Raw genomic sequence first — 16,552 nt, 5'->3', positions numbered from 1 at the left:
GATCTAATAGAAGATACTTTATTAGGCTAACTTGAAGTGCACTATTGTCTTTTGCCTACTCAAATTAATGGATGCTTTAAAGGGTTCAGGTAGTCATCTTTTGTTGTCACTGATTTCTGGAATGTTAGAAGCTTCTGTCCACTACCCTTATGGGTTAAGACTGAAGTATTAAATCATTCTGATAATGATTTTTATCATCATTTTCTCTGATGTATTGTTAGGACTATCCTGTTGCCTATCTCACATAAAAGGATGAGGCAAATGGTCAGTGATATTCAGATCCTTTTTCCAACCTTACATTTGTTTGTTTGTTTTTTCCAACCTTGTATTTTTTTTATATCATGCAATGCTAGGCCTGTCAACTTTTATGTCACCAAGTATTGGTTATGCATATTTTATAGCTATCATATTAGATTATATGACTGTGAAGAAGCATGAAATTATTCCTTATCAGGAAAAGCTGAAGGCATTTAGAATTTTTTAAATGATTTTCAAAGAGCTCTATCCCTGTTACCTTTTAGATTGAGTGTTTAGTATTTACATGTTGAACTTCCTCTTATTAAAATTAGATTGCTGTTACTTTTCAGTTATTCAAGAGAAGAAATGTTGCTACAGCAGAAGAAGAAACAGAAGAAGAAGTTATGTCAGATGGTGGCTTTCATGAGGCCCAGATTAATAACATGGAGATGGCACCAGTAAGTAAGATAATAAAGGAACTCATTTTGGTGTTATTTGTGATGAAGATAGAAGATCTGTTTTTGAGTTTAACTAAAACATTAATGGAGATGGCTATAAAAGGTACTTTGGCATTCCATTTTTGCACAAAGAAGTTACATATTTTATGTTGTTGGTTTATTAAATGCTTATTGTGTTTTGGTTAATGTGAAGTTAAACAAATTAACTAAGTTATGAAGATTAATTTAGCTATAAAACTTATAAAGAGCCAGACATTGTGCATACCTGTGAGGATGGGCAGGAGTTTGGGACAATTTGGGCTACATAGTAACACCCTGACTTGGTCCCCAAAGAATTAATAAATAAAATATGTCAAAACACATCATTGTGCCCCATAAATTTGTATAATTATGAGTCATTTCAATTCAACAAATAATAAAGGTAAAATCATTCCCACAAACTTAAATTGTATTGTGTTTACTTATGTAATTTTTAAATAGATCATACAAAGTACATTATATGCATATATGAAAGTCACTCTCTACCACCTCTCTCTTTTTTTTTTTTTTTTCTTTTTTTTGAGATAAGGTCTCACCATGTAGCTAGGTTGGCCTCAAAACTCATGGTCCTTGTCAGCCTTCTGAGTGCTGGGATTATACATGTGTCCCACCATACCCAGCTCTTTTTTTTTTTTTTCTATCAATTTGTATTTATTATTTTGAAAAAGAAAAATATCTTTTTCCTTAGTAATCCAATATCCCCTTCCCCTCAGTGGCAACTCAATTCTTGTTTGTTTTTTATTCTTTTTGAGAGCTTTTGTGTGAAAGAAAATAAGTGCTTTCCTCCCTTCCTTTTTTTCCTGTGCAAATGGTAGGATATGCACAATATCTTTTTTCTGTATTTTACTTCATATATCTCCAATTTATATGAATCACTTTTCTTTTGTTGAGAGGGCAGTGTAATTCCCTTTGGAATTGATGTAGATATAGCCATTCTTGTAGGACCTTTAAAAAGTTAATCTTAACAAATTATTATTTTTAATGGGTATTAAGTTGGTATTTTTTTAAATGGATATTAGCTCAAGCCTGTTATCCTAGTGACTTGGGAGTCAGAGATCGGGAGGATCACACAGTTCAAGGCCAGCCCAGGCAAAAAGTTGGCGAGACCCCCATCTTAACCAGTTGCTGAGCACATGTGTTATTTCCAGCCCTGAAGGGAAACAAAAATCAGAGGATTGCACTCCAGGCCAACCTTGACATAAAAGCAAGACCTTATCTCAAAAATAACCAACACAAAAAGGGCTGGTAGTGGTAGAGTGCCTGTCTAGCAAATGCAGGGCCCTGAGTTCAATCCCTAGTACTGCCAAAGAAGAAGAAGAAGAAAAAAAAAGTGGGTATTAAATGAATACATTTTTGGGGAGCTGGCAAGTATTCAGAATATAGGCCAAGCAGGCAAACTGGAAATTTAGGTAAGAGTTGATGAAACCTGTCTTGGCTCACAAGTTCTTCAACTAATTAGATAAGGCCATCTCAGCATTATGAGGAGCAATGTGTTTAACTCAACTGTACTGATTTAAATGTTAATCACATCTAAAAAATATTTTCATAGTAACACTTAGTCTAGTGTTTGACTAGATAACTTGCTACCATAACCTGGTCAAGTTGACACAAAATTAACCATCACAGTCTGCTTCTTGTCACTTTGGCATCCATATTTATCATATGCATTGTACTGAGTTTCAACAATGACAACAAAGTTGTGCCTTCATGTAAGATGATACAACTTTCTTGCATATAGCTGAAAATGTCTCAGCCCTTTCACCAGCAAAGGATGTAAAATCTTTGGGTAATGTTTGCTCCTCTTCTTGATGCCCTGTAACTTAAATACTGTGATATGGATCAGTACAACTTACATGATACGAGGATATGTGAGGGAAGAAAAAAAATTATATATATGTATATACACATGCATACACGCAGATGTGCAGCTGATCTGTTTGTGTATGAAGACAAAAGTACTTAGGTACTTATGTTTTTTCAGGAGTCATTCTTACAACTTTAAAAAAGTTACTTTTCTGACTTGAGTGTGCATTGCTTCATGCATTCCCCTATGGGAGTTCTTTTTTTTTTTTTGAGATGGGTCTGGAGCCCAGGCTGGTTTTGAATTTATGTCACTCAGGCTGACCTTAAAACATTGAGCTTCTTGCCACAACCTTGCTGATGTTGGGATTGCAGGCATGAGCCACCATGTCCAGCCCCATCGGAATTCTTTAGTGTTTGATGTTGCTTACCAACCATCCACCATTTATGACTCATTGTAACTTTCTTATAATTCATCTTATTGGCTGTAATCCTTCTTAAAGTAAGAATTTTGTTTCATCTTGACAAATGATCCCAAGGAGAATTATGCACTGATACTGGGTATGGAGTGTAGTAGCAAATGGAAAAAGTTCCAGCCAAACAAGAAAATAGTGGGAAACTGAAAAATATTAATAAAGCAAGACAATAAGGATTTTGACTAAGTTTAAGACTTAAACTTAAAATCTTCTTGTAGAATTTAACATTTGGTTTCAATACCAACCATAAAATGAAAGAGAGAAAGGATAAGTTTCTTGTCTTAGTATTTACCACTCAAAAATCTTCCACTGTTGTGAGCTTTATAATAATAATAAAGAACTTGGCTTCATTACGTTAGTAACCAGTCACCTTACATTTTTATGTGTAAAGATTGTTGTATTTTTGCATAACTTTTGGAGAAGCATGATTAACTTGGTGACTTAACCATAATTTTATTATCCTTGCTTTCCTCAGACTTAAGGCTAACATTGTGTTACATTTGCATTTTCTTTGTGATCCAGGGTGGTGTTATTACTTCTGACATGATTGAAATGATATTTTCTAATAGCCCAGAGCAACAGCTTTCTGCAACACAGAAATTCAGAAAATTGCTTTCAAAAGGTGAGCTTTGAATATATTCTATCGTCTTCATCTTTCTATAAAATATTCCTTTCCTGTAATCTTTTCATACTACAGATAATTTAATTTTGAATGTGTCTTATCAATAAAGAAAAAGGTGTACAAAAAATAGACCTATAGACATGTATTACTGTGAGCAATGTCTTTTCATTTCTTTATTTATGGGATCTTACCAGGACCAGATGAGAACATTACTTTCATTATCAGACTATCTTATAACAGATCCTAAAGTGAATAAATCAACATCTTAATTCAATAAAGAAACTCCACTTTTTGTAGTAAAGCATCAAAAATATTACTTGAAAGAGAAATAATTACTGATTTTAATGTTAGTAGTTTACTACTGAAAGTTAAGTGTGGATTTATTGGTGGATAAGGTAACACCCCTCTTTGGTATTATTAGTATAGAGTGGAGCATGGTAATTGCTGTCAACGCAAGTTATGGTTGTTTAGAATCACTAGTGATTAAAAATGCTAATATATTCCTTGAAGGTAACTGGAATAAAGACCTACCATGAAGGGGATGAACTAGACTGGGATATAGCATATGTATATATGAAAATCACAGTAAATCCCCCTGTATAACTATCATATACTAATAAAAATTTTTAAAAAGACCTACCACCATAATACACACAAAAAATTACCTTTCCATGATAACTTACTAAATATTTGAAGAGATGGTATACTTTCTCACTCCTCTAACTAGTGTTATCTCTTAAAGATGCTGAACCTAGTGGTTTTCTCATATAATATGGCTTTGGCCTTTTACCACTCTGCTATTTCCCTGCATGCATTCTGATTTGCCAGCATCTTTTTAAAAAAAACAGCAAAAACAAAAAGAAAAGAAAAAGTGATAAGTAAGCCTGTATAGTAGTGCACTCAAGAGGCTGGGGCAGGAGAATTGAAAGTTCAAGGCCAGCCTGGGCTTCGTAGACCCTGCCTTAGCCTCATTCCTCCCCCCCATACTCCCATAAAAGTGATAACTAGAATACAGTACTTCAAATGTGTTCTTATCATTGTAGGATGTGATGAGAGATTATTTTCCTTATCCTAAGATTATCCATTCCGATATTTAATCTAAGAGAGCACTGGTTGTTTTAGTAGTCACTGCCTATTTGAATTTTCAGCAACAAATCCCCTAGTGCTGTTCTTTATGAGCTATAGTTAGATTTTGTGCACGAGGTCATGTGAATTTTTAAAAATTGCCTTTAAAGAAATTAATTTGTTAAAAACTTTGTGCATTGGTGCATGCATGTTCATAGTCCCAGCTAGTCAGGAGGTTGAAGCAGGAGGATTGTTTGAGCTTAGGAGTTTCAAGGCCAAACCTCCATCTCAAAGTGCAAACAAACTCAGCTGCTAGAGCTGGGGGTATAGCTTTGTGATAGAGTACTTACCTAGCATGCATAGGGCCTGGATTCAACCCCTACAACTGCAAAATAGAACAACCAACGATAACAAAAAAAATCAGTTGATGAAGTTTTATTTCAGATTTTCACATATTTTATTCCTTCATTATGTGATTTCTTTAACTTAGCACATTAACTAGTTTATCATTATTGTTATTGAGTTTGTTTTCTATTTGAGTGCTTGATAAAAATGTTGAACCAGGCAAAAGACCTATCATTAGAGTCCTCTCTCCCCAAGTCAATATTGAACTATTAGTCACCTTTCTCAATAAGGCCATTGATTTGGCTAAAAATCTCACCAAATAGGACTGTGATCCAACTGCATTTTTTTGGCATTGCCACATGCATGTTGTTAAAGTTTGTCCAATCTCTGCTGGAATTACTAATCTGATTATTTGACATTTCCTATCTGTTCACCCAATTAAGTATTTATTGAATAACTTCATTTATAAGATACTTTTTGTCATAAATGAAAATGAGATTAATATGGCAAGTAAATCTTAGTGAATTCTTGCCAGTACCTACTTATCACTATAGGTGTTAAATTAAACCCAGTAATCACACTACAAATACTGTAATGCAGTTTCTCAAGACAATGTGTATTAAACAAAACCATATTGACTGAAAGCACATTACAGAAAAGAGCCAGAAGAAAGTGTATCAAAATACTAATAGTTGTTGTCTTTGGGTATTTTTTCCCCCGTTTTCTGAGTTTCTTAAAATAGGAGTGGCAGTAATTTTAATTTTTAAAAATTCTTAGGGAAACAGGGGTATAGCTCAGTGGTAGAGTGTTTGCCCATCACATCACAAAAAGATAGTTACAGCAGAAACAAAATACAGAATTCTGCCCATTCTTCATTTTCATATTAAAGTGTGTCTTTTTGTGAAGCCTTTCAAACTGCCTTAGTCTCAAAGTGACCAAATTCAAATTTTAAGTTAATTTTTTTCTATTTACCTACCTACCCATCTTCCTTTCCTTTCCTTTCTCTCCTCTCCTCCCCTCCCTTCCCTTCCCTTCCTTCCTGTTGATTTCTAACATGAAAGACCTGGTAAATAATGGGGAAGGGAGTATTATGAAATGATTTTGAGCTATTTTAAAGTATTTGCATTGAAATCAAAGGACTGTTGTTCTTTTTTCCTTTAATTTTATGTGGAAACAGAGCCTAATCCTCCTATTGATGAAGTTATCAGTACACCAGGAGTAGTGGCCAGGTTTGTGGAGTTCCTCAAACGAAAAGAGAATTGTACACTGCAGGTGCGGACAATTTCATTTCTTGCCTCACTACTTAGATCTCTTTAAAAACTTTTATATATGAATTTTTTTACTAATCCTAATCTATTAAAGGATTCTTTGTTTATAATGATATTCCTGACAACTACACTGCAAACTGCTTTTACAGCTTTATTGACATATAGGCACTGGTTATACTCTTTAGAATTTGTGTCTTTATTCAAAATGTTTTATGATGATTGTAGGTAATATCTTAATAAGGAAGTATTGCGGTAGAGGAGCCATTATAAATAGGAACCAATGTATAGATTACTGTTGTATGGGCTACATAAAATTTGGTTTTGAGGGAATTGTAGATTATACTTGTTGATTTTTCTCAGCGTTGTATGACGTAGGCTTGATCAGAAACTCTAATGATCAATCCTCCTTCTTCCCCGAAAGCTGACAAGGAGAGATAGCTTTGTCAAGAATCTATGTGCTTCCTACTGTCAGTTTGATCTTTCAATTTTGTATAATACAGAGACTCCAAAAGGAAATTCACATACCCTGAATTAGATAATTTTCTTAGTGAAAGAAAACAATTACCAACTGATTCTCTTCCTTGGAATTGTCTAGAATTTTTTCCTCTTCTTGTTTTCCTCAGTGAAGTTGGTTTTTTGGTAAACTTGGTATTGCTCAGTAGCTAGACTGAATTATTATCTATATTACTAACAAATGCCTGTGAATTCTATAAATTCTCAACCTAATATATAATCTGAATGGCTCAGACGCTTTAAAGATATTCATTTATAAAATTTGTACCAAGTAGACCACAAGATGGTATTCTTTTTCCAAGGAAATAATATGCCAATAAGAAGTTAGTCATTTAAAACAAAAGGAAGTTAATCATGATGATAACTCCTATCTCCTTTGTGTGCTTTTGCCTTACTCTAAGACTGGTGCCATGTAGAGACTGAGGTATTTTTGTAAGTGGTGTTACTATGCTCCTAACTGGCCAGACCGTTGTAGGTTATTCCATAAGTCTTTTGCTTTGTCTTGATATTTTCTCTCATTTCCTCCTTCCCCATCTTTCTCTTTCTTTTACATCTTTCTTGTGTGGTTAAGTTCCTTCCAGAGGAAAAACAGGAAATCCAGAAAAGGTAGAGTACTTTGCTGTCCCATCAGATTTTCTTCTCCAGTTTGACATTTTCCCATCCCTGTGTTTATTTGAATTAAGATTCTGTTTTGCTAGCGGCTTCCTGGATTATAATTCTGGTCCCCATCTAAGGCCAGAATCACCAGATCCCTGAAAAATTACATTCATCCTGAGAGCAAGGGAAGAGAGACTTTTCTCAACAAAAAAGGAAATCCAGACAACCAACACTGCAGAGAACAGCCTGAGCCCCTAAACAACCTGTCAAGAGAACCAGAGGGACCAAATGTGGAGCCTTACTGCAGTTTATCATTTGAATTGCTTTATAGGAAAAGGGAGGTAGGGAAAATTACCATTTTGTTCATGCTAAAAAATGTTTCTGTCCTATCTTTGAGAATGAGCATAGTTGAGAAATACTTAATTTATACTTGATCTAGCAGTTTATAGTAGGTGGTTGCAGAGATTTACTTCTTCATAGGTTAAAATGAAAAAAGTCAGAGAAATGATTCTTTACCTATCTTTACACTCCCCTATACTCTTTGAGTACAGTATGTTCTCAGACAATGCCCGCTCCTGGCTAATATATGTAAATTCTACATCATTTTTTGAATCAGTGCTTTCTAATCCTAGGACTTACATTTTAACACATCTAAAGATGAAAACATTCAGAAATAATCTAAGTTACTTATATCTAAGTTTCTCCATTCCATCCTTGAGCAAACTAATAAGCTAAAAGATTAAAAAATGATTTCTGTGGAAGTGACCACCTGATGGTTTCACCTTAGTTATTCTAAGACCAAGAAACAACAAACCTATTTATTATTAAAGGGTTATCATCTCTATCTTTCCTTCTGTGCACATTTAAAGCACAACATGGCATTCTCTCTCCAGTGTGAGTAATGGTTAACCTTGACTACTGCTGAAGCAGGAGGATCAAGAATACTTAGGGACATTTTAAAGCCAGGCAACTTCATATTCTGTTTATGTCTTTAAATAATTAGACCCACTCTAGAAAGTTTGGAGGGTACTCTTTCCTTTGTCTTCTTGGAGAACACTAAAATGTAAGCTAGCTCTGAAGTTCCTGTCTGCTTCCTAGAGATAGTGCATCTTTGGAATAGGGCTTTTGCTTCCAGAAAGAGAATCAATACTGTATGGTACTAAGAGGAAATTTGATGGTTCAATCCACTAATAAGTTCCATGGACAAACTTAATTTCTTCATTCTATAGCTAAGGAAATGAATTCTAGTGAAGGATCTCTTCATTCCCATTGTGACTTCCTCCATCAGTGAGGTACTCTTTAAATAAGGGGACTAAAAATGTCTGCATTTTTTATACTGCTACCCAGGTACTCACTTTCCTTTAAACTCTGGAAGTGAGTAGGGGTGGAATCTAGGATTCTGGAAGCAAGCAATGCCTTTAGCTAAGAGCATTTCTCAAGCTCAGTTACATCTAGGTCAGACATACTTGACAGCCTTTGGCATGAGACTGGTCTGCTTTATGGTATGATCACGGACCCACTTTGGTTCTGTGAGTCCAGGCCCAGCATCTTTATGCTGTTTTTTTGCAGTGCTAAGATGTTGCATTCTCAGAATATTTGTAATAGAATCTTATAAAAATATCTTGATATGCAAATTGCTTTCTGCTTCTAAACATTAGATAGGTACTCCTCTAAAGGTTATAAATTTTAATTAAGTTGGCTTAGTTTCCCCTTTCCTGCCTTCTTGTCCCCTCTAAAAGCTTAATGTGATAAACTGCAGTAAGCCTTCATCCTACTATGCCTTTTCCTGTCTTCATTGATCTCTCTGCCTTTTTTTGAAGGTTGCTCAGATGACTCAGGCACTGTTCTCTGCAGAGTTTGACCTCTGGGTTTATTTTTCTGATGTGAGCCTTTCTTTTCACTTGCTCTCCAGGTGAGCCTGGCATTTGCTAGGAACCAGAGTGGAACCGGCAAAGTGGCCAGCAACAGAGTCCTGATCCAAATGGAGAAAGGGAACCCAGGCGTACCTCAACCTGGAGTGGGAAACTTGATAGGAGGTCAGAAGTACTTCAGCTTTGGATTCTTATTTCCCTTATTTAAGGAACTGAGCACCAGAAGGTAGAGACTGAGAAAGGGGAGAGAGAAAACATCAAATCTTAAGTATACGGATTTTAATTGTAGCCTTATTTAGCAAGTTTTGGACAGTGAAAAATAATAGTGGAATGATAATTTATAAGCACTTATAGCTACAAATAGGTTGTTTCCTTGTATAGTGCCATTCTTGGACATAATAGTTTAAAATACCAGAGACAGAAATGAAAGTTATAGTTACTTTGGCCACCATTTGTTCAGGTGATAGCATTTGTTAGAATTTTCTTCCCCTTTTTTTCAGGTTATTGATTTCCTCTTGAGTCATATGATTACTTATATTAATTTTTTTGACTGTTGCTACTATAACTTTATGTATTTCTGTTCACTGTTACTTCTGGGCTTTCCCATGTCATTGCTCTCTTTCAGGTTAAATTCTAATCTAATTCCCAAAGGCAACTTTAAAGAAGAACTAGTAAAATAAAACTTGAAGTACAGATAGATTTGATGAAAGGGATGATATGTAGTTCAAATCCAGGTTTTTAAGGAATCGACTTACTTGTTAAACACATTTGATAATTGCTTCTTCCAGAATTAACAGACCTGTATCATCAGGGAAATTGTCTGTCTCACTTCTTTCTCCTCTCATACACAGATGATCATACACACACATGGGTATAAATTTCACAAATATAGCTTGATGAATTTTCATAACGGGAAAACACCATAGTAACTGGGTTTTTATGCCCCATGAATTCATGGATGTGGTTATGTCTTAAGTGACCCTCAGGTTATAGTTCTTTATCTACTTCTGTCCCTCATAATAGCTGAGCTACCTTTTCATTTCCATTCTTAAGTCTTCTTTGTATTCTGAGGTTATCATCATTATGTACTACTTAACAACAAACATAACTAACTGGTTCATTATATTTTTTTTGATATGATGTACTAGTTTTTTATTTAAGATAAGATCTTGCTGTGTAGCCCAGACTGGCCTCAAATTCATAATCCTCCTGCCTCAGCCTCTCAAGTGCTGGAATTACAGGTGCACACCGTCATGCACATTTTAGTTTCTAATCTTATACTGTCCAAGTTCAGTCTGTTACTTTTCATTTTCCTAATCATTGTCACTCTGTTTTGTTTTTCTATTTAATTTACTTATGTAGCTTCTAGAATTTCCCATCTTTTTTTTTTTTTTTTTTTTTTTTTGAGATCTTCAGACAGTAGTTTGAACTCTGGAAGGGATTAGCATTTGAAGCAATTTTTTTCACTAGTAGCTCTTTAATACATCCTTTATTTATTCAGGTTATTATTTCTTTTGCATGGAAACCTCACTACAACAGGGCTCAGTGGCTTTTACCTGTAGCTGTTTGGGAAACAGAAATCAGGAGGATTGCAGTTCAAGGGCTGCTCAGCAGAAAGCAAGCAAGATCCTGTCTCAATAAGTAAGCCAGGTGTGATGACTCATACCTGTAATCCCAGCTATGTGGCAGGCATAGGTATGAGGATTGGAGTTAAAGGGCAGCCCTGGAGAAAAGCTTGTGGCACTATCCTAAAATAGCTAAAGCAAAAAAGGACTGGGGCTGTAAGTGGTAGAATTCCTGACTAGCAAGCCTGAGGCCCTGAGTTCGAAACCCAAGCACCACACAATTCTTTCCAGATCATTTTTCTTGAGACTTTCATTGCTTTTATCTATTGTATCTGCTGACTGCTAATTTATTGATTTTTGAGCTTGCCTTCTCATAGGACAGTATGCTTTTTAAGATTAGCATAGGTCTATTTAGTAAAGCAGGGAGAAATAGAAAGGGAGAGAGGAGCACCTCCTGACATGCAGGAGCAGAAAGGCGCTGTTAGTCTGGTTTTATAACTAATTTTCCTAGTGAGCAAAAGAAACACAGGTTAGGTAACTCTAGGGATTTTAAAAGCATTAAAATATGGCATATCACCACTCACAATTTCTTGCCTGAGACAGCAAGTATTGAGTATTGCTTTCATTAGTAATCAATGTCTAGATTGTCAGGGCTACTTTATCATACTTGTTTGTCACTTTTTTAGTTTCTTTGAAACTTCTCCTTGCTTAAGTGCCTTCTAGTATGAATTTGTTATCATTCTTACAGCTTTTGACTGTGCTGATAGAACTGTCTACCCAATCCTTCCATCTTCATCTGCCACCCAAAGATTGATGACTTAGTTTTCCTTGTGACAACTACTTTTTAAATTGATTCCAAAGCTTAGAAAAAGTCACAAGTAACAAATCTTTTGATGATTTCTTATTATTCTGTCATTCAAAGAACATACCATTGAAAGAAAATGTGAAATTTTCTGCCTGTGTATGTGCTTTAATTAAAGAATAAGTAGAAGACAGATGAGGGACAGAATTAACCTAAAATTTAGTAAGAGCTCTTAACTAAATAGAAATATAGGCCTTCCTTCTTGGATTTTTCAATACCAAGCAAAAAAGTCAAGTTATTGTTAGAGATACATAGAATTAGTAATATGCTGGTTTGCCGGGGGAGTGTGCATAATTTCCTTCATACCTTCTGTTGACAAGTGGCATAATACTAGATCAACCTTTACTCAGTTTACCTTCTTTTTTCTACTTAGGAATGTTCTTTTAGCCAGGCACCAGTGGCTCATGCCTGTAATCCTGGGAGGCTGAGATTGGGAGGATCAAGTTTCGAAGCCAGCCTGGGCAAATAGTTCACAAGACCCCATCTCCAAAATAACCAGAGAAAAATGGACTGGAGATGTGGCTCAAGCAGTAGAGCACCTGCTTTGCTTTACAAGTGCGAAGCGCTGAGTTCAAACCCTAGTCCTATCAAAAAAAAAAAGAAAAAAGGAATGAGCAGCCCCTGCTACACATTCCTCCCACCTTGATGGTATGCCTTGCCTCAGGTCCAAAGCAGTGAAGCAAGCCAATCATGGGCAGAAATCTTGAGCCAAAATACATTTTTCCTCCTTTTATTTGAAGAAAATAAAAATAAAACTTGTCTCTACCTTGGTTTGAAGCTGTCTCATTTATTGGAAGGTCTTATGCACTGAAGCTGTCATTTCTATTTTATGCCTATTAGCTCCTTATAAGTTACTTAGCATAGTACCTTTTTTGCCTTTTTCACTGGACTGTATTTTATAAAATTTACACTAACATCTTTTTATTTTGCTTTGCCAATCCTTTAGAAATTTTTTTTTATTAGATCATACACATAATGGTGTAAGGCCCAAAGGAATATAGACTTTCCAGTGAAAACTGCTTTTCCTATCCTTATTCCCCAGTCATCCAGGCCTCTCTGTAGATTATAGTATTTATGTTTCCATCAAGAAATAATCTGTGCAATACATTCATTAATACATATATTCCTTTTCAATCTTTTTAGGCAGTATAGCATAATACCATATTAATGTGCACTGCTTTGCATTTTGTTTTTTGTTTCTTTCATTTAAATCTTAAGAGATCATTCCATATCATCTTATGAAGCACTTACTGACTTTTTATTTGATGATCTTATGTTAATTACCTTGATCTGAAATTGATGTTTTGAATATTCTTGTAGGCTGAGGTATTTCTTCAAGAAATTATTTTAAAATTAATATGGTATTTAGCTGATAGGTGACATGCAAACAGTGATCTCAGACTCTTCTTTATGTTCAGAAAACTTTATTATTATAAGTAAACAACCTTTTAAATTCTAATATAATGAAAATTAATTTTTATCTTTATAGTTTGAATCAGCTTGGGTACTGACAAACATTGCTTCAGGAAATTCTCTTCAGACCCGGATTGTGATTCAGGCAGGAGCAGTGCCCATCTTCATAGAGTTACTCAGTTCAGAGTTTGAAGATGTCCAAGAACAGGTAAAAAGAGAAGAATATGAAAGAATAAAAATTTTCCCTGAGTTTGATTACTTGACTGTGATAATCCAGTTTGTTCTTGGAAGTGTTCTAGAAATCTAAACTTAACCAAAATAGAAAAATTTTTAGTGACTAAAGGCACAATTTCTTCTAGTAACATGAAACTAATTTTCCCTTCCAGCCCTGGAATTCTTTTTTTTTTTAAACTTACTTATTTTTTTTTCTTTTTCTTTTATTATTCATATGTGCATACAAGGCTTGGGTCATTTCTCCCCCCTGCCCCCACACCCTCCCTTACCACCCACTCCACTCCCTCCCTCTCCCCCCCACCCCCTCAATACCCAGCAGAAACTATTTTGCCCTTATTTCTAATTTTGTTGTAGAGAGAGTATAAGCAATAACAGGAAGGAACAAGGGTTTTTGCTGGTTGAGATAAGGATAGTTATACAGGGCATTGACTCACATTGATTTCCTGTGCGTGGGTATTACCTTCTAGGTTAATTCTTTTTGATCTAACCTTTTCTCTAGTGCCTGTTCCCCTTTTCCTATTGGCCTCAGTTGCTTTTAAGGTATCTGCTTTAGTTTCTCTGCGTTAAGGGCAACAAATGCTAGCTAATTTTTTAGGTGTCTTACCTATCCTCACCCCTCCCTTGTGTGCTCTCGCTTTTATCATGTGCTCATAGTCCAATCCCCTTGTTGTGTTTGCCCTTGATCTAATGTCCACATATGAGGGAGAACATACGATTTTTGGTCTTTTGGGCCAGGCTAACCTCACTCAGAATGATGTTTTCCAATTCCATCCATTTACCAGCGAATGAAAACATTTCGTTCTTCTTCATGGCTGCATAAAATTCCATTGTGTATAGATACCACATTTTCTTAATCCATTCATCAGTGGTGGGGCATCTTGGCTGTTTCCATAACTTGGCTATTGTGAATAGTGCCGCAATAAACATGGATGTGCAGGTGCCTCTGGAGCAACAGTCTTTTGGGTATATCCCCAAGAGTGGTATTACACTCTACTCAATCTACTCAAATGGTAGATCAATGTCTAGCTTTTTAAGTAGCCTCCAAATTTTTTTCCAGAGTGGTTGTACTAGTCTACATTCCCACCAACAGTGTAAGAGGGTTCCTTTTTCCCCGCATCCTCACCAATACCTGTTGTTGGTGGTGTTGCTGATGATCAGCCCTGGAATTCTTTAAGCTCGATATAGTTTATTGAGGTATAACTGACATAAACTGCATATATATATAAAAGTATCTAATATGACATATATATCCCCATGGAACCATCATTGCAATCAGGATACATTCATCACTTCCAGAAGTAACCTGCATTTTGATTGCTCTTCAGTTTATTTTTGTTTTCTTTTGCAAGCAAGCTTAAGTACAAATTTAATCAGCTAAGTAAACCATTTGAATCTCTGCTCCATACCACGGACTACATGAAATGTTCCTTAGGAATGAGAATCAAGTCCTGTAAAAATAGAGAATTGATTTATTTAATAAATAAAATCATTTTTCTTTTTCACTATACATGTTAGAATATTAACTTCTCCCAATCTGTTTAACTTCTCCCATAACTGTTTGACTTGACCCCCAATGAGTGAAGTTTAGAAAGTGTTTCTATGATGTGCTGGCCTCTAACTTGAAAGATTTATGAGTGAATTATGTGATTGTCATTGATGAATAATTCTTTCACAGGCAGTCTGGGCTCTTGGCAACATTGCCGGAGATAGCACCATGTGCAGGGATTATGTCTTAGACTGCAATATCCTTCCACCTCTTTTACAGTAAGTTTTTTTCATTTCATCTTTTTGATTTCCTTGAGTAATAAAAACATGGGAACTTACTCAAAAAGAATTATCTTTGGATATCATTTTGGATTTCCTAATGTTATTTTGATTCCGGAAATCTTGTTGTTAACTTCTTAGATCATTTCATTAGGCAGTTACTCTGGTGCCAGAATTCTGAATTAGTTGCATTACAATTAGTGAAATTTTATTGCTCTGAAAAAAACTCTATTTGAAGACATGTTTTTTTCCATAGCATTAATTAACTATTTATCTTACGCGGTGAGAGAATTAATGTCGGTTATATAACTTACTGTTGGATCATAATACTTGTAGGTTATTTTCAAAGCAAAACCGCCTGACCATGACCCGGAATGCAGTATGGGCTTTGTCTAATCTCTGTAGAGGGAAAAGTCCACCTCCAGAATTTGCAAAGGTAAGCACTATGCTTGTGGGAAATTGGCAGAAAACATGCTGTTTACAGAATATAGAAGCCAATGTTAATGTTTAGAGAAAGATAACTTTTGATGAAACTTAGAATGTTAGAATTTTATTGCTTTGTAGAGAAACAGCTTTTTCGTAATTATTTTGAATTTGGAATCATTCCTTACTTCCTGTATGACACTCCAAATTCACTTTAAAATCTTAGCATGTTTGATTCATAACAAAGTATCTAAAATACAAAATTTCCTAGCTATGGCATATGTAAAAATTCCTTTACCTTTTTGATCTACAAAGACTGTGTTTTTTGATGAAGCTCATTCTAAGAATTGGTGTATATAAAACCTTGCTTCCTGAACTTTATGTTCCTCGGGTTCTGACTACCTCTGTAAGGTAAACTACTTCAAGACACTGACAGCATTTCCAAAGACAGAAATGCCATTCATTCACTTGCTAGTCTATGTCTAGAAGAATAAATCATCCCAGAAGTCATTAAGTACCTGTCGGTAGCCTTCTTGAGTATTCACCTCACTTCTCTTTTTTATTCTGTTGAATTCTTAGTCATATTATCTTCCTTTTATAGGTTTCCCCTTGTCTGAATGTCCTTTCCTGGTTGCTCTTTGTAAGTGACACTGATGTACTGGCTGATGCATGCTGGGCCCTCTCATATCTATCAGATGGACCCAATGATAAAATTCAAGCAGTCATTGACGCAGGAGTTTGTAGGAGACTTGTGGAGCTGCTGATGTAAGATATATTTTTTAAAGTGTGTCTGCTTTCCTCTCTTACAGTAGTTTCCTTCTGCTTATATTTAAGTATTAGTTGATTATGCATTTTACTGATTTATCATGGTTTAGGCTATGTCTTTTGTTTACTTGTTTATATTGATGTCATTTTGGCGGGTTTGGTGTTTTGAGAGTTATAAAGAACCTCTTCTCTGCTACTAGCAGTCCTTCAGCAGAAATCCTTGGAAAGCTTTAAT

General features: G+C 35.3%; 1 protein-coding gene across 1 annotated transcript in view; it reads left to right on the top strand.

Annotated features, from left to right (window-relative positions):
* Positions 1–16,552, top strand: part of Kpna1 (karyopherin subunit alpha 1) — a 90,864-nt gene that overhangs the window by 54,291 nt on the left and 20,021 nt on the right. The window contains exons 3-9 of the mRNA XM_020167997.2: positions 588–695; positions 3,533–3,632; positions 6,220–6,314; positions 13,208–13,339; positions 15,041–15,129; positions 15,466–15,565; positions 16,154–16,317. Coding sequence (XP_020023586.1) covers positions 588–695; positions 3,533–3,632; positions 6,220–6,314; positions 13,208–13,339; positions 15,041–15,129; positions 15,466–15,565; positions 16,154–16,317 — 788 coding nt within the window. The remainder of the gene's footprint in view (positions 1–587; positions 696–3,532; positions 3,633–6,219; positions 6,315–13,207; positions 13,340–15,040; positions 15,130–15,465; positions 15,566–16,153; positions 16,318–16,552) is intronic.

The sequence above is a fragment of the Castor canadensis genome, chromosome 5, assembly GCF_047511655.1.
Source record: "Castor canadensis chromosome 5, mCasCan1.hap1v2, whole genome shotgun sequence".
NCBI classification, from domain to species: Eukaryota; Metazoa; Chordata; class Mammalia; order Rodentia; family Castoridae; genus Castor; species Castor canadensis.
This window is presented reverse-complemented; position numbering and strand designations above follow the sequence as displayed.